The sequence below is a fragment of the Dermacentor albipictus genome, chromosome 6 (genome assembly GCF_038994185.2).
Source record: "Dermacentor albipictus isolate Rhodes 1998 colony chromosome 6, USDA_Dalb.pri_finalv2, whole genome shotgun sequence".
NCBI lineage: Eukaryota > Metazoa > Arthropoda > Arachnida > Ixodida > Ixodidae > Dermacentor > Dermacentor albipictus.
This window is the reverse complement of record NC_091826.1, coordinates 133,979,641-134,004,003: the sequence shown is the minus strand read 5'-3', so window position 1 is coordinate 134,004,003 and position 24,363 is coordinate 133,979,641. Positions and strand designations below refer to the sequence as shown.

The 24,363-nt window shown below is 48.7% G+C and overlaps 1 protein-coding gene across 1 annotated transcript in view; it reads right to left on the bottom strand.

Annotated features, from left to right (window-relative positions):
- LOC135902274 (uncharacterized) overlaps positions 1-24,363 on the bottom strand; it is a 245,990-nt gene that overhangs the window by 203,899 nt on the left and 17,728 nt on the right. The window contains exons 2-3 of the mRNA XM_065432256.2: positions 10,577-10,720; positions 8,204-8,411 (exon numbers count right to left, since the gene is read on the bottom strand). Coding sequence (XP_065288328.1) covers positions 8,204-8,411; positions 10,577-10,720 — 352 coding nt within the window. The remainder of the gene's footprint in view (positions 1-8,203; positions 8,412-10,576; positions 10,721-24,363) is intronic.

Below are 24,363 nucleotides of genomic sequence, written 5' to 3'. Positions count from 1 at the left end.
TGTACTGATCTATTTACTGTATATGCTATTTATTTTCAGGCCAGGAATTCTATGGTTTTTTTTCTTTGTTGACTTCTGATGTAAGCCAATTTTATTGTTAGATAATACTTTTTGCTCATGTATCTTCTGCTTTTTCGAAATCTATCACGTTGAAGCAAACGTAATGCTTTGGAGACATATATTATGAAAATTTGAATTTTTCGTTGCTGTGCGTTGTGTGTAAAAGTTATGTTTGGCAAATATGTATGTGAATAATATGTCATGCTGCCTTGAACTGCAGGGGTGCAGAGGCTCTGCCAGGCATTTTGCCTTTACCTCTGCCCCCTGCATGGAGAGAATCCGTGAAACAAACAATAAAAAATAAAAGAATGAATAAAAATTATTTCTTTGAAACGGCAAGCAGGAAGCGTGCATACATTTTTTTCCGTCTGCATTTCGTAAGACCTACTGATGGAAAACTATATGCGCAAAAATACACACAAGACATACACGCTGCTTGGAGAACAAATATTCTTTCTCCAAAGGGAACTGTACAGTGACCGACAGTGCGGCCGCAGTGCACGGGCAATCGCCGAGCGTCGTATAAAAAATGGAGAAGAGAAAGAAAGGCATCTGTTCCTAAGGCATAAATACACGTTCTATGCAACTGACCGGTTGAATGGTCTGAAGGCATATACCACCGCGCGAAGTAGCACGAGCGAGAAGTATCGCCAGCAGTTTCGAACGGCGCGACCTTGAAATCCACTTCGATCGCAGTGCCGCCACCGTATATTTCATCGTCGCGTGCCTCACTGCAAAGCATGCGCCGCCCCATTCGTTCGTCCCGCATGTTCACTCGAGAACTGACGCGGTTCTGTCTTGCACGCCGCATGTGGAGGCAAGTGAGGAGGCAGCGCGGGAGGAAGGGTAGGGCTGGTCGACTCCGCCAACGAGTGTAAACTTTGCGCGTCCTTATCTTGGCAGGGATCTGCCGACGTCTCGTACCTTTGCGTGCGCTGTGTTCTCGCCGCTCTTGCGTTGAAGCGATACACGTCACGAAGCTCACGACGCTAGCTGCTGCTGCCGTGCTCACTCACGCCAGCGCCCAGTATTTTGCAGCGGGTGTCCGCGCTCATCGGGTGTGATGGGTTCATGTTGGCTTGTGTGCGCTGATACCATGCTTATTAATTCAATTACTAAGCTAATGTTTCCAAGTTTTTAAGGCCAATTAGTCCACTATACTTCGTATAGAACAGCAGCTCGGGCTAGCTGGCTTTTCAACAAGCAGCTCAAGTGGCTTGTTCGAAGCGCTTGTGGTGTCGTCTTCTCGTATCGTGTCCCTTCTATGTGTTACTTTTTATAGCTGTGTACTAATTTGCTACCGCAATCGAAACTTCGCCTTTCGGGTGAAACTGAATTCACTGTGTCGCTTTGATATCTATCATGGAGTAAGATGGGGAGTATAAATAACACTAAAATCGGCAAAGGACACATTTCTAACTAACATACGTCCTCTCATGTTTAGTAACAACCCGAGACAGTTTTGGAAGATCGCAAGGAACAGCCATACTCGCGATATAACTCTTAAACCACTGGTTAGGAAATTTAACCTCAGTGATGAATGTGCGAGCGTCTCAAATGCTATGGTTTCATGAGCATTCTCTGGTGATTACAGAATGGGTAGTCACGACTATCCTACTTGACGTTAAAATAACTGAAAACTTAGAATATCCTCGTAAGCAGAAGTGGACAACATAATCCCAAGTTCCTCGTCAATACTAAAGCATGCAGCTCCATTATCTATTCAAAACCATTTCAACAACTGCTTGAAACTGGCTCTATTTCTGCTGATCGGAAAATGGAAAAATTTATTACCTTTTTCAAGTCCCGGAACAAGCACTCCGCTAATTATTACCGACCCGTATCAATAAACAGCATACCCATACCATACACGATAGAGGAACATACAATTTCCTGTGGTACTGCAACGTTTCTTGAAGGTAATTTTGCACCACTGTTTAACACGCAGTCCACAAAATATTTTCGTATAAAACGCAACCTTTGGTTATCACTCACGACTTACACTACATTGTTGACCAGGATACCCTCATGGAGTGCGTAGCTTTAAATTTCTCAAAGGCTTTGATATCGTAACACATGAATTTCTCTTTGTTAAATTGCAGTCTTAATCTGGATAGCAGAGTTCTTTCATGCTTGCAAATCGTTCCCAGATCGTAGCTAACAACGTGGACTCCTCTAATTCTCCAGTTACCTCAGAGCTCCGTAATAGGTCCTCTGCTCTTCCGAATTTTCTATAATAACTTGCCCACTGTTAGGTATGGTCGGACGCCAAGGGCCATACGTCATCCCCCTACCCTCTAATCGGGCGATACGTCATCCCCCTACCCTCTACCCGGGCGATACGTCATCCCCCTACCCTCTACTCGGGCGATACGTCATCCCCCTACCCTCTACTCGGTCGGACCCCACGGCGCCGAAGAGGTCATTCACCCGACCTTCTCCCAGGATTAGTCGAAAAGAGGATTCACTTCTCCTGCGAGGGGCAACGTCAGTCAGCTTGCGCACAAAGGGCCTTCCTTCTCCCAGGATTCGTCGAAAAGAGGATCGACTTCTCCTTCCCGTGCTTGGTAATGCAGGAGGAGGGGCCCTCTCTCTGTGCCTGTCACGTGTCTTCGACGGAAGCAAGAGCCCGCCCACACTTGTAGAGAGCCTATTTAAGGGGTTCCGAAATGTACTTCTGACATATTTCATACTTGATACTTCATTCTCTTCTTATTTTCTTTCAACTACCTTTGAATAAACAGTGCAAGTTTCGCACTAGCAAATCATCGTCTCGCCCTTGCTCTGTCGCCATGGTCTACCGGATGCCTGCAGCCCGCCGACAACGCTACGCTGCCCAATAAGTAATGTCGGTCGAGCTTCGAAAGGCAGGCGCCGCTACTTCTCGGCAGCAGTACGGTACGCTACCCTGGAGTACGCAAGAAACTGGTTGCTAACGGTGGGATCGCCTACAAACGCAACAAACAGGTTGCTAGCGGTGGGATCGCCCTCTGAAGTGCAACACCATGAACATAACGTCTTCCATCAGTCTTTTCGCTGAAGACTGCGTCATTTATAGACAAATTAACAGTGTCTTCGACTCAGTCATCCGGCAGTGTCACATTCGCTGGGTTTATTAGTGCTGCCAGTGATGAAACATGAAATCAAACACTAGCAAATGCAAACGAATGCGTGTTTGTCGGGAACATATTATTCACCCAATCTATCACATTAACAACATTGATTTGGAAACTGTATACTCATACAATAACCCCAATTGGCGTACTCATTTCGCCTGACTTATATCTCAAAAATCACATTTATTACATGACTAACCATGCCAGTCGTATGTTAGGCTACCTCCGCAGAAATATTTCCCAGCCCCTTGTATCTTGAGAGTTGCAGCTGTACAAAACATTGGTTCGAACTAAACAAGAATATGCAGCAGATATAGGGGATCCTGGCCTCGAATCGCTCACAGCTGACTTAGAGGTGGTACAGAACCATGCATCACATTTCAATCTGTCTGACTATCACTGCAGTGCTGGTGTTACAGCAATGGGTCCTTTTTCTTGCACCGCCTCTCTCATCGTAGAAAAGTTTTCCGCCTTCGTTTTGATGCGAAAACATCAAATGGCCTCTTGGGCGAAAACGCCGGCGCACGTGAAATATTCCCGTTGGCTGCGACGCGCATACGCGCCTCGACTGCGCAGAGTGGGGCGGCCACAACGACGCGCCCGTTGCTGCGTGAAGTGCGTGTCCGCGACGGCCTCGCTCTCGGTGGTCCCATCCTTTTCCGCTCTCGCCTGCCTTCCCCTCGGCAAGCGCTTCGATGAAATTAATGTGTAAAACGACAGAATAAATTCTGAGGCTGAAACATTGGTGGCACTGAGTTTAGAAGCTACGACCCCACGCTCACCAGCCGAGTGTCTTGCCCACTGGGATAAACCAGCGCCGAGCAGGGACCAGGGGCCCTATAACGTAAAACTATTCCAATATGTTTCTATTCCAATCTCCTAACGTCAAATTTACGTAACCACCAACGCAATCACCGGGCGGTCACCCACAGTGTTGTCTGAACAGACCAATCAAACGCTCTCCTCGTTCATAGGAGGTCACTTCTGTTGGCTTGAAAAACGTATAACATTGCCTACAGTGAGCGGCTTGTCGTATCTAATTGGCTGACAAGAGGCGAGGAGAACGCTCAAGTGCAGAGGAATTCGATGGGGCCGAGCGACTGCACTGAAAGTCGATAACCGGATGAAGAGGGTGGTACCGGCGTCTACGATTGGTCGGCTTTCCCTTACTTAGCTTGCGGTGGCTGGTCAAAAATCGCGGCGGCATGAAACGGAAGCTCAAGAATGACGCTAAAACGGACCTTTAGCAAAGAAGAGTTGGCAGAATGAGGTCGTAAACATGCTGAAAGTGCTCGAAAACGTTACACGGCCACGCAAGAAGTTTTATTACACGCAAATACGCCCATGCTCTCCGGCAGGTGCGAGTAGCCAGCGTCTGAGTGATCGGCGGCAGCCATCTTCTATTCCTTTCGGAACGGGGCAGCCTGTGGCTATTCCGACGAAAATTCAGTTTTGTTCGGCACATTAATGCATCTTTATCGGGTACACGTCACTTTGCCGCGGAGAGTTCTTGCGGTTTTGTGACGTCACGTGACAGGCAGGTGAAGTGGGCGCAGCCCGAAAACTTTTTACCAATAGCCGAGGGCTAATGGCGAAAAGGGGTCGAATTAGAAATAACAGTATTTCTTTTTTCTGTCAAATCATGCATAATCAGTGTGTACACATCATATCAGATGGGGAGCTATCGCGGTTTTCGTGACGTCGTGTGACAGACAGGTGAAGTGGGGGTGGTCGAAAAAAGTTTTTGACCAATCGTGGAGGGTTGATAGCAGAATTGGAATAGAAAAGTTTGGAATAGTTTTACGTTATAGCGCCCCAGGCCTGAGCACATTGCTTTATGACATCACGCTACTTAGAAAGTTTCATTGCCAAGCCCGGCATGACGAAAGTGGTGGCGTCGAAACCACCGCGGCTAACTCAGCAGCGTCCCCATGAGATTTTATGGCAGTCGGCTAAGATACCATGACGTCACGGATCCAAGTGCACCGGCCTTCTGCTATCTCGCTAGGAGGCGTTGGCTAAGCGTCTGAGCGCGCTCCCTTTACCGCAAGTAGTAAATGACTCAAAGGACCGCTCATTGATGCTCAATTGTACATTAATGCTTTAGTAATCTGGATTCATAATCGCTTAGGTGTCTTCAGATTTTATTTCGTATGATTTATCATAACAAATTATTTACTAAGGATATGCTACTAACTACATCCTACAGTTCGTGGCGATTTGGGGAATGCGACGCACCATTACGCGGGCGCATTCACCTGTTCTGCCGTCGCTACGCCTCACTGCCTGCTCGCTCCGAACCAGTTGTCAGCGGTAGCGCTCCACTCGCGATTGTTCGCGTTGAGGGCGGGGCTGGATGTATGGATGTTACCAGCATCCCCTATGGAACGGGGTGGTGGATTGCACCACCAAGCTCTTGCTATTATACTGGCTAATGTTCTAACTAGGTTAAAAAAGAAAACAATACACTGTGAACTCCCACAACCAAATTTACTGACCTCCTATTGCCAACTTTTCTTTTGTACGTCTCTTTTTTATTTATTTTTTTGTCGTTTCCCTACTTTTCACCCACCAATCTTCCAATCGCTCTTACTGAGGACTAAGGGCTAAGACGTCAGAAGGGTGCCGCTGGTGGCGTCTCTTGCTGCGCTAGCGTGTCCCTTCTCCCTTGGGACTGCACCGGGTACGTACATGCTTCCTCTCGTCCGCCGACACCTTTCTGACTAGGACTGAGCTCACGCACGGTGCATTTGGCCATGCGGGCAAAGGCACCGCACCTCCTTAATGCCGAAGGAGATCGGCCGAGCTTTCGCGAGTAACCCCGTTGGTTATCGTGAGAGCAGGTAGCATAGCCGCCGGGACTTTTCCTACCGGTGTGTCCCAGCTTGAGCATCATACCTTGCTGGTGAAGCAGCGCACTGACACGGACACAGTGAAGACAAACAGGAAAAGACGACACTCGCTGCACTCGCAACTATCTTTTTTTTTCGTCTTTTCATCAACTATCTATCGTCTTTTCCTGTTTGTCGTCACTGTGTCCGTGTCAGTGCGCTGCTTCACCAGCAAGGTATGATGATCACTCACCAACTAGCCCAACTTTCCACTTTACCCAGCTTGAGCCTTTGCTCTCGCAGCGACGTGCTACAGGCGCTCCTTATTATATTTTCCGCCCTTGGTGCGGGACCCCTTTGGATCTCCGCCGCACCGGGACCGGGTGCTTGTGCAGTGTCGGGTGTCATCGGATACAATAAACGGCATCTGTTAACTCGAGACAATAACGTATTCTTGCGTGCGTCGCTCGGTAGCCCCTTGTGGTCTTGGCTCACACGCAACGGCGCTGACGGCTGACGCGGCCCTGTGGCTCGCTAAGCTCGAATCCGTGGTGGTCGGTACTCCTGTGAGACCCTAAGACCCCACAAGTTTCACATGCATTGGTCACCATCGTTAAGTCAGTATTCTATTTTCAAACAATAAATGTTACCATGACCCATTTATTCCTAGTGCATGTGCCTGTTGGAATCACCTTCTACACAATGTTGTCGCCACTAAAGATATTATTGCTTTTAGAAAGGCTGCTACGAACCTGCTTTGTCAATAACTACATAACTAGTGCGTCATACCAATCACGGTTGACAATTGTATTGTATTGATTTTGTTCTTGCTGTAACTGTACAGGATTTATTACCATTGGGCCCACTCCTCTCTCTAATGCCCTAGGGCCTTGAATGTAATTGAATGAATTATACATAAATAAATAACGTTATCTGTTTATTTTCACCTCAATAAAAAAACGAAGGTTAACTGAGTATTTGTTACTCCTTCCTTTTTTTCTATGTACGAGTAATTCAGCAATAAGCAGTACCAGTCGTAGGTTTGCTACACGCGGGACCTCCTAGTACACCTATTTGCATAGACTGAAGTGGTTTCGTATGACCACTTGCTGAGTATTCATAACGTATTCCCGGACCAAATCCCATATATTGTTGTGGAAGCCACACTTGCGTATTAAGTAAAATGTGGTCTACCATATCAACAGTTATATTTCTTTAGGTTTGAAATTATCATACCTTTGAAGTGGGAAACAAGGCGTCCAGACGACAAACCCTGTTTGCCATTTGCAAGACATGCAGTGCCAACTAGCCCAACGCCGCTGACTGTTGTAGGAAATACCACAGCGGCTAATTTATTACTTGCAGGGCAGTATTTAAATCACACTGAGGGCGAAATCTTCCCTGTTTATAGGATTCACTGGTAGGAATGCATGTTTATGCATACATCGCACCTGAATTTCTCTGAAAAATTAATAAATAAGATATTACAGCATCTTTCTTTATATTATTCACACTGATTTCACGAATTGGGCAGTAGCAAGACCTGAGTCCTTTCTTCACAGCAGCGGTCACTGTAGCTATTTCTATTATTGACTGATATACACCGGAACTTAAACAGCGGATGAATACATTGCACAAGAGATATCCGGAAGCATTCATGTTCTTCACTGCAGGCAAATCGTCTCTCCCTGCTGTACCTTGCCAGCTGCCAAATTGTTTACAACAGAGAGAATTTTATGCAGCTGTGTATCATTGACGACGAAACTGTTGATTGCCGCAGTAAGCACATGCGAAGTATTACGGGGTCAAGGGCGTGTTCCCGCCAAGGAAGAACCAACACTGATAACCCAGCTGATGGAGGTTTCAGCAGCAATCAGGGTCACCTTATCTGGTAAAATCTCTTCATTTCGAAGTGACCAGTTTCTTGATTAGCAATTTGCCAGGTTTTCAGTCAACTATCAACTGCTCCGCTTATAAAACTGGTATATTGTATGTTTTTACGTTTTCACCTTATAGCAACATATTATATGCCGTTTTCTACTCGATTAAAGAACCAACACCTTCTTTATCGTATTTCCAACTTATGGTGCCTATGCGCCAAGTTATGTCTCGTACAGGGCAGAATGCAACGACTAGGCTTTTTCTTTCAAGGATGCTGCCGGTCCTGATTAGGGCATGCCTGTAAGTGCTGCTCACTCTCATTGTAGGTGGTTTTGACGCAGACGATGACAGCGCCGGCGAAGGCAGCCGCGATGAAGGCTGCCACCAGGTCCACACTGTTGGACGACACGAATGCCACGGTGTCGCCGCGCCGCAGGCCGAGCTCTTGGAAGCCGGCCGCGATGCGCTCGCAGATGTCTTCGAGCTCGGCGCAAGTGTACCGGTTCCCCGAAGCCGCATCGATCTGCGCGGAAGAGTGAAAAAGAAGAACGGAATAGAAATCGGGGGTCCCGCGGTTATTCACTCTTCAATTGAATCAGTTTTTCTCACTTATAAGTGAGGCAGAAGTAAATACCACAGTAGAACAATTGTGCAGATCCCATGCACTGTGGAGATGGAACAAATGTGAAGCACTTTGCTGCGAGCTTGCGGGTTGTGCCGAGCGTCGCGAGACAATCGTGCAATCCACTGTGACGGAAGTGACGGCGGCGCGCCGACTGATTTTCCTTCCCTTCAGCGAACAGCCGGCTACGACCGGCCTTCTTCGTTATTGTTTTTCAAGATGCCTCGAACGATGCGAGCCTGCCAACCTGTCTACCTACTGCAGTGGGCCTGGAATTAACCAAATAGTACTTATCATTAAAAGGGCAACTGACTGCGTGAATGAACTAATTGTGCGAATGTGAGTTGAAAACAACGAGCAGGCAATTTTTTATGATGAGTGCCAAGTACAACACGCCGTGATCGAAGAAGAAAATGAATTTGATAAGCGCACAAAAGGCAAGATGTTACTGGAGTGGCACTGGCTAGGCGTTCAGTGCGCATATGAGATTGAAATATCTGTGCAATCTGGCGAGTTATGCCCCATCACATGAGCCAGGGTTGCTGTATTGGCGCCATTCACTTTACAGTAAAATGAACACACTTCATTTGCAGCCACAGGCTTTTTTACGCTTGTTGCTGCGTTATAGTAATGTGCTAATCGCCACCTTCCACCAGGTCCAACAGCGACCGTGGCAGCAGAGCGCTGCCTTTGCACAGCAAGGCCTAACGTTATTGGGGGTAAATCTGTCACTGTAACCCCTTAGCCAGCACGGGAGTCGTGACATACATTCTACTACGACATGGAAGCGCTTTCTTATAGCGAGAAAGATCGACAAATGTTTCCTAATCCCGCACCTTTCCTTTATTATTCGTGCAGAGAAGGTGGGAAATCGAAAGGAAAATAAATTATGGGATTTTACGTGCCAAAACCACTATATGACGCACGCCGCAGTGGAGGACTTCGGAAATTTCGACCGCCCGGGGTTCCTTAAGGTGCACCTAAATCTAAGTACACGGGTGTTTTCACATTTCGCCCCCATCGAAATGCGGCCGCCGTGGCCGGGATTCGATCCCGCGACCACGTGCTCAGCAGCCTAACACCATAGCCACTGAGCAACCAGGGCGGGTGTGGGAAATCGAAACAAGGTTTCAGTCATTCCGGTGCAGGGTTAAGCGAAACCTGTACCCATAGATCTCTTTCGGCGGGACTCGCTAAGAAAGGCAGAATAAACTTCCAGCTGTTTCTTTTTTTTTGCCGTTTCTGCTCTTTCCTGTTTGCTGATGATATCATTACGGAGTTTCGAGTGCACGAATAAGTTTCTACACTTCCACCAGGCATGTCAGTATATGTAGTTGATCATTAGGCCGTGAGATTCCCCGCAGGAACTAAAACTAATCTTTTCTTCTGGAATGTCCAGAAAGCAGGATTGCGCTATGCATGAGTGGGTAACTGAGGCTTATATACGGAGTGTCCCCTGAGGAATTCGCCTCATGACTTCCGCTACAAGGTGCTGTGAATTGGGTTCGATGGTGTGTATTCATTTTTCTTGCACTAATTACTGTAAGACACAATGGGGACCAAACGAAACATTAAATATGAAGTGAACACAAGGTGACACATGGGAGCGCAACCATGTATCGCCTCGTGTTCGCTTCATATCCCATGTGCCGCTTTTTCCGCATTGCGTTTTACAGTACTTAGAGCGAGAAAAATGACTCCCGCTATGAAAAAAAAATATTTTTGTATTGCTTGGCTGTCGCACTAATAATACACGCAGCTACTATCGCCAGATTTCCGCCTAATGTTATGAGCGTTAAGCAATGTACAGCAACAGAGGCAGCTTCGCTCATAACTACAGCCAACATTGACAATCAATATGGGCGCTCGAGTATACATACGAAAGCCGCAACTAAACTGCACTAGTATGCGCCTACGAAGGAGCAGCCAAGTGCAGTCACCGACTGTGTCAGGCAGCTTTGTTGGGCGAGGCTCACTTCACAGAGAGGAATAAAATCTATGGTATAGCAGCACGTCAAGAGCGTAGCATTCATAATGCAGAAGAATGACGACTATTTCGAACTTACAATTGCGACTGCGTCTGGCTCTTTCTTCCAAGTGTCCCTCAGGAAAGTGGCAAAGTCGACATCCGGAATCTGCAGGTCCTCAACGGTTGACTTCACAACTCGGTCTTCAATAACCACGTCCTCAGCAAATTCTCCACAGTTTTCCTGTGCACCCAAAATTTGCTTTTTAAGCATGAAATGATTTTAGGTCCCGTTGTCGGCGACCTCACAATCACCATGAGCCAAACTCCAGAGCCGTCATCTGGGCACTCAAACGAGTACATCCGGGCAAATTGCGAGAACAAAATGAGATCATCCGGGCAACCAGTCAAGACTTAAGAATGCGGTCTCTGGCTCCCAACCCTTTTTAACGTACCGCATTACTTACGCTAGTTACTGCCCAAACAAGTTACAAAAAATATTGCGTCCGAGTTCTTCCTAATGTTTCTTCACACTATCACTCAAGCTGTATAGAAGCTGAAGTTTTATTTCTCACTTCTAATAGCGACGTTCAAAATGCAGATACAGTGCACCATACACTTCACTCTCAAATCTTTGCGCTGAGACAATGCTGCCTTTGCACTTTTGAACGCCAGTGGCCCAGGAGTTCTGCGGCCCCGGTTTTTTTGTCGCCTTGAGAGATGGCGCCACGATACCTGTTGCCTCCATCGGGCGGTTTTCTTCTATAGCCGGGCAGTGCGGGCCATCTGCCTGGTGTCTTGATTCACTGATTCACTGATTATCTTGGAATGGAAGTTGACTTATATGCGCAAAGAATATAATCCGTGGGGCGTACTCAAAAGGTGGACATTTTTTGTGTGTACAGCCAGCCTTCTATGCGCACTAATATAAAAATATTAGCGGGAAAATGCCAATGGTATATTTACAGGGATCATTTAGGGGGGAGCACATTTAAAGGGACACTAAAGACCAATATTAGGTAGAGCAGGATTAAAAAATTACGTTTCTGCAATAAAGAATTCTTCATTCCTTGCGAGCGCAGAAAATTTTTAAGCGAGAAAATGACGAATACGAAACGGCAGAGTTGTGCCATCTGTTGTTATCTATGGCACCTCCTATGTGACATCAACACTGGCTGATTCGCAGAGCACCATTCAAGGAGATCACGTGGTGTTAACGTCAACTCGTCAATTTCGGTGTGAGTGGTTCAAATTGAATAGCAGCAGTGGGACCTTCCGCGAAAATTTTCTGCTCAATAAAGTAGTATATTGGTAAGGAGAAAACGATGAGAGACTTAGAAAAAATAATCTCACGATCGAGGTCATCTTAATATTCTTCTTTGAGGCCCCTTTAAGCCAACGCTGCTGTCATTTCATGCCGAAATTGTTCGCCACACGATACCTCAAAAACTTTTCAAAGCCTGCAGGCAAGTTTTCAATAGCAGCATGTACGTGCTCTAGAGTTTTAGCTGCTTCAATGTTGAGAAACGTCAGCGAGTGTCACAACATTTCTTTATAGCGAAGCTTTCCTTGCCTCTCGCTTGTATTTTTCCACTGCTGCTGCTGCTGTCTTGCACGCCGCAGGGGGAGGTGGTTCAGGGCGTGCGCATGCGTGACAGGCAGAGAGGAAAAACGCCGCTAAAAGCCCGGTCGGGCCTTCCGATCGCGTTGCTAAAATGCCTCTGCAGTTCCCTGGGCGTGACCCTTTGACTTCTGTGATCATCCGTGACCACCCTCAAAAGTATTGCAAAAATTCCAGCGCTTACATTTCTACTAACGTGCAACAGCCATGTACATGGAATGGTAGAGGGACGGTAAGGAGAGGAGGCAGATAATTGTGTAGAACCGACGCAGTGACTATGGCACACATTCGCGAAAAAAGTTAATTGCCCCTCTTCACTCGTAGCTCGCATATATGAAGGGAAGGGGGGAAATTGAAAAGGCGATGTAAAAAGGAAAAAGAACGCTACTACTTCAGACAGGACTACTGCTACGACAAATTTAATAAATTTCAAGGTACGGTTCCGGCTGTTTCTGGAAAAAAGAAACACCGCGCCAGTTTGTCCATCAGACAACTGAAGGAAGACGCGAAGCTGCATTGAAGAAGCGTAGTGCGTAGACGACGCTACGGAAGCGGCCGCACGTCGTCGACACTTCTCGGCCCGCCGCGTGGCGTCTACGGCGCTCTTCGACGTCGCGCGTTCGACCTCGAGCGCGGCACTTCGGCGGGGGCGAAATACAAGAACGATCGTATGATTATATTGATGTGCTAGTTGAAGTCTCGTCAAAATTCATCTGGAGTTCACCACTACGGCGTGCTTCATAATCCGATTCTGGTTTCGGCTCGTTCAGCCCCATAACGAAATTAAAGTTTAACACTTCTGGCACGATGCGATGTGCCTTGCGAGGCAATGCAATGCTAACCTACTCGGAGGTTATGAACAATGGCGCACAACAAAGCCTCAAGCAAACACGTCTCGATGTGTGTTCTGTGTACTACGCAAACAAACGACAGGGGTTCACGCAAGGTAAGGTTTAACATGAACCCAGCACTCGTAATGGGCTAAACGCTGAAGAAACTGAATAATCGCAGTCAGCATCATGGCTAATTATCTTTATTCAAAGCAAACAGTAGGGAAAGCTTCGCTCACATCGACTGCCACAGTGTGTGGGATCCCCATGATTATCGTTCAAAGCCACAGCTTCGCAAAATTACCCAACTTCATCATGTCGAGGTTCAGAAGGAGAATGTAATGTCTGTGCACATCAATAAACCACCATCCGACAATTTGCCCGAGCGGATTCGGGCCGGCAGCTGCCGCGCAGGAAAGTCATATTAAGTTTGCTCACAGCACAAGATTATTAGTGCGATATAATAACACGACTCATGAGGAGGAGGACGAGGAGGAACTTTATTATTGCAGAAACCGTTGCGCGGTTTATTCCTGGGTGGTTCCCTCTGACAGGGCTCCACTGGCGATCGCGGCTCGCCGGGCGTGGTCGAGGGTCGCCAGTTGGCTTCCCAGGTCCGGTTCAGAGAGTTTCGCCTCCCGAGACCACGTAGTGAGTGTGTTTGTTGTGACTCGTGGCGAAATTGCGTCGCCCGGATGGTCGGTGCATTCGTGTGTTATGTGCGCGAGTGTCGCTGTGTGGTTGCTACACCAGGGACACGTTCGGGACGCATAACTGTCTGGGTAGATTGCGTGTAGACGAGACAAGTGTGGGTATGTGTTAGTTTGCAGGCGGCCCCAGTCCCTTGCCTGGAGCTTATTGAGAGCTTTGTGTGGGGGAGCGTATTGCGTTCTTCCGAGCCGTTGGTCCTGTAGTATTTGTTGACCTGTCGTTCATAACTCGTGGGTCGCTCGTCGGTCTGTCGGGGGCTGAAGAACGGTGTGGTCTGCCGCTCGGCTAGTGAGACCTCGAGCTGCGCAGTCCGCCTCTTCGTTGCCCCGCAGGCCTTCGTGCCCGGGGCACCAGACGATACCGTGGGTCCATTCTAGTGTGCGACCCAGGATTCGAATGGCTTGTATAGGGAGTGTTCCATTCAGGTATAAACGACAAGCCGCTTGTGAGTCAGTAAGCACACGGGCGGACCTTCCCTTGTTCTCAGCATCGCGAAGTGCGAGAGCGATTGCTGCTGCTTCTGCTGCTGCGCTGCATGTGGCGCGGATGGAGGCTGAGGCTACCAGGTTCCCCTGATTGACAACGGCGAGTGTGTATTTGAGCCCGCAACATGGCGACGAGGGATACGGGCTAGCGTCCGTGTAGTACGTATCCGGGTCTCTGAAACAACGTTTGTGCAACATGCGGGCACGCGCTGCTCTTCTCTCCTGATTGTGGGTGGGGTGCATGTTCTTGGGGATAGGGTCTACTACAATGTTCTCTCTAATGTGGTTAGGCAAGAGTTGTGTTTCTTCTTTGCAGTACTGAGGTGTCAGCGGGTACTCTAGCCGTTGAAGAAGGTGTCTTCCCTGTTGAGTCTTGTTGAGGCGCTCCCTCTGCGCTATGAGCGTGGCACTTGCTAGCTCTTCAAAGGTGTTGTATACGCCTAGCGCTAGTAATTTCTTTCTGCTTGTGCTTGACGGTAGCTGTAAGGCCGTTTTGTACGCCGTTCTTATAAGAGTGTGCATGCGTTCTGTCTCGCTTTTGCGCTTGACTTGATACGGTAGCGCGCACGTGACACGGCTGATGACGAGGGCTTGTACTAGTCATAAGGTTTCGTCCTCTGTGAAACCATCTTTGCTGCGCGCTACTCTGGCGATGAGTGATGCGGTGCTTCTTATAACGCGATTTAATTTCTCTGAGGCTAGCTTTATGCCGTTGTTCTCCTGGATGTGCATACCTAGTATGCGTGCGGTCGGGACGCGCTTTATAGGTTGCCCGGCAATCTCGAGATGTATTGGCGGGGCTCGATGTTCCTTAGTTTGCTTAGGCCGGACTTGAAGGTACTCCGACTTGTGTGGGGCACGCCTCATTCCTGCTGTGGTTAGGTATGATTCGATGTATCCGATAGCTGTGAGTAACGTGTTTCCTCTGTCGCCGTATGAACCCTTGGTTGCCCATAGAGTGATATCGTCGGCATAGAAGGCACATCCGAGTTTTGGGATGTTTTCCAGTTGTAAAGCAAGTTTTCTAAGTCCGATGTTGAAGAGGAAAGGAGATAATATTGATCCTTGCAGAGTACCCTTCTGCGGTAGATCATGTATGTCCGATTGTACGCCTGCTATGCCGATGCGAGCTTTGTGGTGCCTGAGAAAAGCCACGACATAATGGTATACTCGCTCTCCGCATTCTATGGCGGCGAGGCCATCTAGGATGGTTTCGTGTTCTATATTATCAAATGCTTTTTCTACGTCGAGGGCTAGGAGCATGTTGTTGTTGCTGCCCGGTTGTGGGTTGAGGACCTCTTCCTTGAGGAGGAGGAAGACGTCCTGTGCTGACATGCCTTTCCGAAATCCGTACATGCAATCGGGGTGTAGTCCATGTTCTTCCATGTGTTGTTCTATTCGAGTGAGTACAATTCGTTCAAGAAGCTTGCCTAGGCAAGACGTAAGCGAGATCGGTCGTAATTGATCGAGCCTGCGTGGTTTTCCTGGTTTGGGTATAAGGACTATGTGAGCTGTAGTCCATTCCTCGGGTAATGTTCCGCCCGGTGCCCATATTTCTTCGTTCAGCTGCTTTGTAAAGGCTCGCAGGGTTTCATCGCTTAGGTTTCTCAAGATGGCGTTGGTGATCCCGTCGGGACCCGGTGCCGTGTTTTTCTTAAGCTCTGTGCTGCCGCGTATACCTCCGCATACGTGATGGGTGCATCAAGTATCTCGTTCGGAGCTCCCGGATATTGAGGGTATGGTTTCGGATGCCCGGTCCGGATTCCCGTGTACGTTTGCTGGAGTTCCTGTATGAGTTCATCCTCGGTTCCTGGATATTCGCCAACGAGTTTTTGTAGGGTTGTGTTTGTTTCTGTTTTGGTATTTGAAGGATCGATGATGCTGCGGAGTATATTCCATGTCTTTTTGGTGCTTAGCGTGCCTTCAAGCAAATCGCAGAACGTGCGCCAATTGTCCCTGTGAACCTTCAGGGCATAATCGCTGGCCTGTTTAGTGACGTTTGAAATCCTAAATCTAAGTTTGCGATTTAGCTTCTGTTTGCGCCATCTTCTTGTGAGGCCTCTGCATGCTTCCCATAAGTGTATGAGATGGTTGTCGATTGCTGGCGTGTCGGTATCGGTTTGGTACACTTTGGTGTTGGCGTCATATAGTTCTTTGATGCGTTGGGCCCACTCCTTGATCGTGGTTAAGCGGCCTTGATGTTCCGGGTAGGGCAGACTTGTATCTAAATCGAGCTGTTGCCTCTCCCTAAACTTAGGCCATTTTGTAATTTTGGCCTTCCCTAGAAGTCGGCGTAGTTTGGCCGAGGCGCTGGTGATTTCGATAATGTAGTGATCACTACCCAGCGAGTCATCTAGGACCCTCCAGCTTGTTCCCACGGTATCGATGGTGATGGTGAGATCAGGAGTCGTGTCCCCGCTGGCACTGTTTCCTAACTTCGCGCCCTTGGTGTCTGCTTTCGAGTAGCCCCACGTGTTGTGCTTTGCATTGAAATCTCCGGTTAAAATTAGGCGATCGCGGTGCTCCAGCATTCCCCGTAGGTGCCTGAACAATGACGCGAAGTCAGCCTTTCTGTCGCGGGGGGACTGTATACGTTGCATACGACTTGTTTAGGTCTCCCCTTCTTGACAGGCCATATCGTGGTGATGAGCTGTGGGATTTCCTCACCGGGGAGCACTGTCACGGTTGTTGCCAAATCTTTGCGGACGAGCGTGGCCACCCTACGGTAGTTGGGGTCGTACTGTATTTTATACCCCATAATTGGTTTCGGTTGCTCTCCCGCCTCTTGCAGGCAGATAATATCCGGGGGTACTAGCGCCGCCTGCACATATAGCGAGAGGGATGCATGCTTGCTTTTAATGTACCTGCAGTTCCAAGACCAGATCGTGATGCTTTCGCTTTCCATTTGAGGTTTACGGGCCATGATGGGACTTAGAAGGTATTGTGCTGTCTGTGTCAGAAGTTAGCATGCTACCGTCATCTGTCTGAGAGTGCATTTTACTACATTTTCGTTTACGCTTGGGTTCCTTGGTTAGGGATTCGTTAACGTATTTCTTGAATTCTTGGAATTCTGCAAGAAACTGTTGAAATTGTTGCTGTATTTGTTGTATTATTTGTTGTTGTGATTGTTGCAGTGCTTGTTGCATTTGGTCCTGGGTTACCAGGCTGCTCTCAGACGGTGAGTGCGCCTGAGGCTGCTTTGGCTGTGGTGTTTGGGGGGGGGGGGTGGGGGGGGGGGGTTGTAGTTGTGATTCTAGTGGCGGATGTCCGGTGAGAGTGCTTCGCTGTGGTAATTGAGAATGTGGCGATCGCTCACAGGTCGCAGCATGTGCCGATTCAAGCATGGCCACTCTTTTCATTAAAGTTTCGGTTTTGTGCTCTTAGTCGGTTAGACGCTGTTTTTGCTGTCTATTTTCCTCAGTGACTCTCTGGTATTCTGGATTTTGTGTGATCGGTATGGATGTGCTTCGTGGCTTGGGAGAGACGACATCCGCCCAGATTAACTCGTGTGAAGGCTTCTGCTTCCTTGCCGGAGGCGACGGGTTCCTTTTGGGTGTCCGTGGTGCCTGATGCTCGCGGCTCGCTGACCGGGAGCGGGAGCGGAATTGGGAGTAGGGGCGTTGCTCGGTATTGACCGGCCGGCCGCGAGTGTCCGCCCTGTAGGTCTCTTCTTCGTCTTCCGAGGCGAACCATCGTGGGGCTTTCGACTTCATCGGTGCTGACGATGTTGTGGGTCGGGGTCAAACGGGGTTGAGTCGCTGTTTGCACGAGTGGTCACCGGTTGGGTGGGCCTCCCCGCACGAGGCGCAGTTTATCTCGCATTTGTATCCGTCGGTTGGATTAAGCAGTCCGCACACTCTACAGATGGGTCTGTCTGGGTTCGGGCACACGTCGGTACGGTGACCATTTTCCCTGCAGATCTTGCAGACTTGGAGCGTCGGTCTAAATGGATAGCAACGGAGCTCCCCTCCGTAGTAGTGCACAAATCGTGGTAGATGGGGACCAAGAAAGGTTAGCGCTGCACTTTGAGTGGCACCGATCATCCTGGCTGTAAGGATTTCCACGCCTTGTGTTCTCACTCTGAGGTGAGCCATGAGAGTTTCAGTAGTTGTGTGCAACGGTATTCCATGTACCACTCCTCTGAGGGTGCCTTCTCCTTGGGCGGTGTATGCGCGCACTGCGTGACTTCTGCCGCTAAGTGTTAAGGTGTGGATGTGTCTTGCTTTTTCGGCGACCTCTTCATACTGGGTCGATAGGATGACTATGGATCCCGGGTTGATTCTCAGAATGAATTTGTCATCCGTGAACTCGTTGCGGCACGCGTCGATGATCGCTCGTGCAAGTGTATGAGTGAGCACGTTTCTTAATGGTAGCCCTTGATTTGGACAAATTATTATTTTGTAGTCATTTTTTGGAAGCGGTGGAGGTCTAGCGACTCTCCGCATTGTTGATGTCTTAGTGGTTGTTGCGGGGTCTTAAGGCTTCGCACTACCGCGTCGCCTCTCCAAGGCTTCTTGCTTGCGTTGCTTTTGTGTTCGTACTGATTGCCAGTTGAGATCTTCTCTCACGGTGTTATGGTACAGAGTTTCTTGGCTCACCGGTTCGGTAGTCTGGTCCATGCGTTCTTCTGCGAGTCCATCGGAAGTTGTTTGGAGGGGGTCAACGATCGTAGTCGCTTCGTTCACCATGGTTAAGCCGAGTGCCGTCGCGGGAATGCCCGTCGGCGAAGCGAGCGGCTGCCGCCGCCTGTTAGGGTTAGCGGCTCACCCGTGGTGACGAAACTTTCAGGAATCCTCCCGAGGCCCTCGGTGGTCGGATTTTCACGGGGGTGGTGTCGATGTGGTCCTTATAACGTTAGGAAGCTGGTGAAAGCGTTTCGGGGCGTTTTCTGTTGAAAACACCATCAAAACCTCACGAAACTACGGAGCCCGACGCGAGCCAGTGTTGGCACTGTGGTCTTTTTCTTCCATGAGGCAGAAAAGCCGGCATTCCCCGAAACGAATGGTAATAAAAATCATCGTCATCAGTGGCGTGATCAGCGCCTTGTATGACGTCCGTAGCAATACAGAATTCAAGTTAGAACAAATTAGAGTAAGGTGGCTTAAGGTATGAGCAACTTTGATGCTAAAAGCGTGGTTGGGTATGCATGGTTCGAAATTATTTTTACCGAAACGATGGTCGACGATGGGCGCGAGACTCAATGTGGATAAAAGTGAATTAGAGGGGAAGAAAATGAGTGAATGTAAATTAAAGTGGAATAATATGGATAAAAGTGTAACATGGTGAATTGAAACGGCTTAAGGTGGATTAAAGTTGAGTAAAGTTAGTACAAATTAGAGCAAGGTGTATTATGCTGGATTGAAGTGATACTAAAGGTGGATTACTGCTGGTGCAAATTAGAGCAAGGTAGATTAAGGTGGATTAAGGTAGGGTTGTGTGACATCCCGTATCGTGCACGTAGCCAATTATTTAGAGAAATCAAAATGCTTTCGAATTCAGATCCTGTAAGGATACGTAAGTAACTGTCGATTCTTTTTTCACCGTATCTCTTATTATATTTCGTCGCTTGGTCGAACACCGTGTCCTCGTTCACTGGGTCAAACTCGGAAATCTTCTCTTAGTGGCATTGAACATAGCTGTATGCCACGTGACGGCACAGTGGCTAAGCTTTGCGCACCAACTTTTGCGAGAATAGGGTCATCATCATAAGCTCGCTGGCTGGGGGACACTCGACTCCACACTGCTCCGCTGGGCGCCAACGGTTTGCTTACGAAGAGTTGTACCACTGCCGCTGTGCGAACTTCCGCGGCTGACAAGTCAGCACCGTTTCTTTTTCTATGCGAGGCGGTGAGTACACTTCAAGTTAAAGGAAATAATAAGAATACGCTACATTGGAAACAAAAATTCATGTTACAGCAAATTCCATAAGTATCACACAACACCCGCAAAACAGCTTACATTATATCTAGTTGGCCAAATGCTGAATAGAGAGACAGAGAAAGAGCCATGATATTTGCTTTTTTCAAGTTGCCACGTTGTGACACGACTATTTCAAGCAGCTATTTCAGAAAAGGGCTGATAAGGCCGCGTCAAGCTCGTCAGAAGCCTTGTTCTTAGAAAAAACGCATAAGCTAAGCTGTCCTTGCCAACAAGATTAGGAAGAGGAATTAGAAGATTAGACGAACAGGAGTTTAGGAACGGGAACTGTGTTAGCCCTTGAGTCCCCTTATCGGAGAAAGAAATGTTTTTCTCGCGATAGCCGCCTGTGTCAGTTGAGCTTCCTGTGTTGATTTGTTTGTGCATTCTTTCTCCCTGCCTTTCGTGCGGTGATATATATATATATATATATATATATATATATATATATATATATATATATATATATATATATATATATATTGTAAGCGCTATTGACGTACTTCGTCGTTTTCATTTGTGCATAGCCATCATCATCTTCCCTCTTTGACTTCTTCGCGCATGAGCTGGGGCGTTGCCTTTCTTGGAATAAACAGCGCTGGTCAAATTGATCGGTCTCGGTATTACAAAGCGGTGGAGGTACGTCAAGACCCCGACGTCATCTCCCGTTCCCGTCCTCCCTGGAGCTCCGTTCCGGTCGCCGCCTGCGCCCAGCTACCCCTACAACAATGGACACTTCCAACCCCGGCCCTTTCGGTGCTTCTAACCCTACCACACAGACGACCCCGCCTGCGGCGCCCTCTTGGACTGTGACGAGCCCTCAGCGCCGTCTTTGCGGGACTCCGCGGTGATGACGTCGACGATTGGATCGACCACTACGACCGCGTGAGTTCTTGCAACAAGTGGAACGACACCCGCAAATTGAGGCAGGTCGCATTCTACTTGACCGGTGTTGCCAAGACGTGGTATTTCAACCACGAATCCGACATCGCGGATTGGTCCACGTTTACGTCCAAGCTGCGGCAAATCTTCGCTTCCTCGTCTGGCCATGCAGAAGTCACCAAACAGGAGCTGGAAACGCGTCTCCAACTTCCACAAGAGTCTTACACCTCATACATAGAGGATGTCTTGGCTCTATGCCCCTGTGCGAATCCTAGCATGACGGAAGCCGAACGCGTTCGCCACATCTTAAAAGACAATGGGTCTGTCGCGTTCAACGCTTTAATCGTGCAAAATCCGACTTCTGCCCAAGACATCACTTCCATGTGTCAACGCCTAGACGAGCTGCAGTCTATTCGTCTTCCACATGACAGCAGCGATCCTCAGGTTCCTCATTCTCCAGATCTACGTGCTCTTATCCGCACCATCATCCGCGAAGAGCTTCAACTACAAGACCTAAAGCGTCCAGCTGCTGCCTGCGCCCCAACCCCCACCTTCGATTTGCGCGAGGTCGTAAAGCAAGAGTTGACAGCAATGACTACACCCACGACGCATCTTGCTCCGGTAGCGCGCCCCACACCTACCTACGTGGATGTTGCTTCGCTACCCACACCTACCGTGACCTCCGTGCCTACTGACGTGCGTGCCTATGACCATTTGGCTTCGATGGGAACCAGAGCACTTGCTCCGCCATCCTACCCTCAGTGGCGTCCACCTCGTCCTGTTGGTTTTTACTGCGGTATACGCGGCCATATATCTCGCTTCTGCCGCCGTCGCCAGCAGGATGAAAGACGAGGCTATGCTGTGCACGAGAGAGACCGCACTCGCCAACCAGACGCCTGCTATCCCGCACCGTACTCGTTCCCTCAACACCGCCGTTCCCTCAACACCGTTCCCTCAACTCCACCAGCTGGGGGAGACGCACTAGTCTCCCCCAGCTGCTCCCAATCTTTCCCGTTCAACCAGACGTCGTTCTCCATGGCCTTACTGGCGCTCTACATCACCGCTTCGCCCCACTTCCCATCTTGTCGACCAGCACTCGCAAAACTAACTGTTGCAGTTCTTGGAGGGGAAACTACTTCTTATCGGTCTCCACAAATTCCTCCTGTTCGCCCGGCTAACATGCTTTCTGTAACTGTCAAAGGTGTTCCCGCGTCAGCTCTCATCGATACCGGTGCCGCCGTTTCTGTTCTTTGTAGTGATCTGTGTTCCCGACTCCGGAAAGTCAAAACGCCTTGATGATGATTTGGGATTTTTATGGCGCAGCAGCCGTGCAGACTATAATGCGCCAAGCACATGTTTTTTTTTTGAAAACGCCTCATCTTGGACCTATTTTGCGCGGTGCTAATAATGCATTCATTCACCCCGACGGACAGTGTACTGCTCGTATTCTCATCGATGGCATACGCCCACATATTGAGTTTCTCATCCTTCCAACATGTATCCATGAACTTATACTGGGTTGGGACTTCCTACATTCTGCTTCAGCCGTCATTTCATGTAGAGAGCAAGTTGTCCATATCACGGATACAGCGCTTGCACCTGTTACGGAGTCTTCACTTTCATGCGTGAACTTGGCCATCGCTGCAGACGTGCGTCGTGGTCACGAAGACGTTGTAGCCGTAACATCCAGTCAGATCGCCGACGGAGACGCGCTAGTGGCCCCTTCTTCCCGCTGTACTTCTCGCGGAATTCTCATTGCCACCGGTCTCGTCCGTTTTTCACGTGGCCGCGCCCTTCTGTATGCTTGCAACACGACCCCAGATCCAGTGATGCTGCCCAAAGGGATGACTGTGGCAACCCTCACTGACACTCAACCTATCTATGTAGCTACGCTTTGACCTTTCTCATCGCCAGCACCAGCCTCAAGTTTGGATTCTTCTTTCCCTCCTCCAGCCGTTCGTGGTTCTGACCTAACAGCCGCGCAGACCGAAGCCTTAATGGTGGTCTTGGCAAAACACAAAGCCTGCTTCGATAGCTGTTCCCCTGTGTTGAGCCAAACTTCTGCGGTTACACACCGCACTGAAATAGATGGTTCCGCTATAATACGACGACGCCCCTATCGTGTATCGCAGTCCGAACGCAAAATAATTGAACAGGTTGCTGACATGCTTGCGCGCAAGATGATAATACGACCTTCATATAGCCCATTGACTTCTCCCGTGGTTCTGCTAAAGAAAAAAGATGACTCCGTTCGCTTTTGCGTCGATTATCGAGCGCTCAATAAGATCACACGCAAGGACGTATATCCAATACCTCGAATTGACGACGCTTTGGACACAATACAAGGGGCGGAGTATTTCTCCAGCATTGATCTTCGATCAGGATATTGGCAAATTTCGATGAACGAGACTGACAAAGAAAAGACCGCATTCGCTACACCAGAAGGACTTTATGAATTGAACGTGGTGCCTTTTGGCCTTTGTAACGCTCCTGCCACATTTGAGCGCATGATAGACAACGTACTTGGTGGTCTAAAATGTAAGACCTGCCTTTGTTATCTGGATGATATTATTATCTTTTTGTCTGACTTCAGCTAACATCTTCATCGATTAGACGAAGTTCTCAAGTGCCTTGCAAATGCTGGTCTCCAGATAAATACAAGAAAATGCAAATTCGCAAGCAAGAGCATAACTGTATTGGGCCACGTCGTCTCAAAAGATGGCATCCAGCCAGACCCCGAAAAGATTAGTGCTGTTCTTCAGTTTCCTCGCCCCCAGCAACAGAGAGATCTAAGCAGTTTCCTCGGCTTGGCGTCATATTTTCCTCGATTTATACGCAACTTCGCTGCAATAGCAGCTCCTCTATACAAACTACTGGTTACCGATGCCTCTTTCACATGGACTACCGATTGCGAGTCGGCTTCTCAAGCTCTTAAGCGGCATCTTACTTCCGGACCAGTGCTTCGCCACTTCGATAATCGTGCCCCCACCATACTCCATACTGACGCAAGCGCACAAGGTATTGGCGCAGTACTTCTGCAGCGTAAGGCAGCCTTTAAAGAGCAAGTTATAGCATATGCCAGCCGAACACTTTCTCCAGCTGAGCGGAACTACACCATTACAGAGCAAGAGTGCCTTGCTATCGTTTGGTCGATTCATAAATTTCACCCATATCTTTACGGCCGCCACTTCACCATCGTCACCGACCATCACGCTCTGTGTTGGCTGTCATCAATAAAAATCATGTCAGGACGCTTAGGACGCTGGATACTCCGCTTGCTGGAATATGACTTTACAATAACGTACGAGCCTGGAAAAGTCATCATGATGCAGACGCATTGTCTAGCTGCCCACTGTCGTTCTGTCTCGGTAACGTGCCGTCGTCTTCTGCACCACGACGTTTCGATGCTACGCCTGCCTCACACCAGCTCTCGATAACGCCC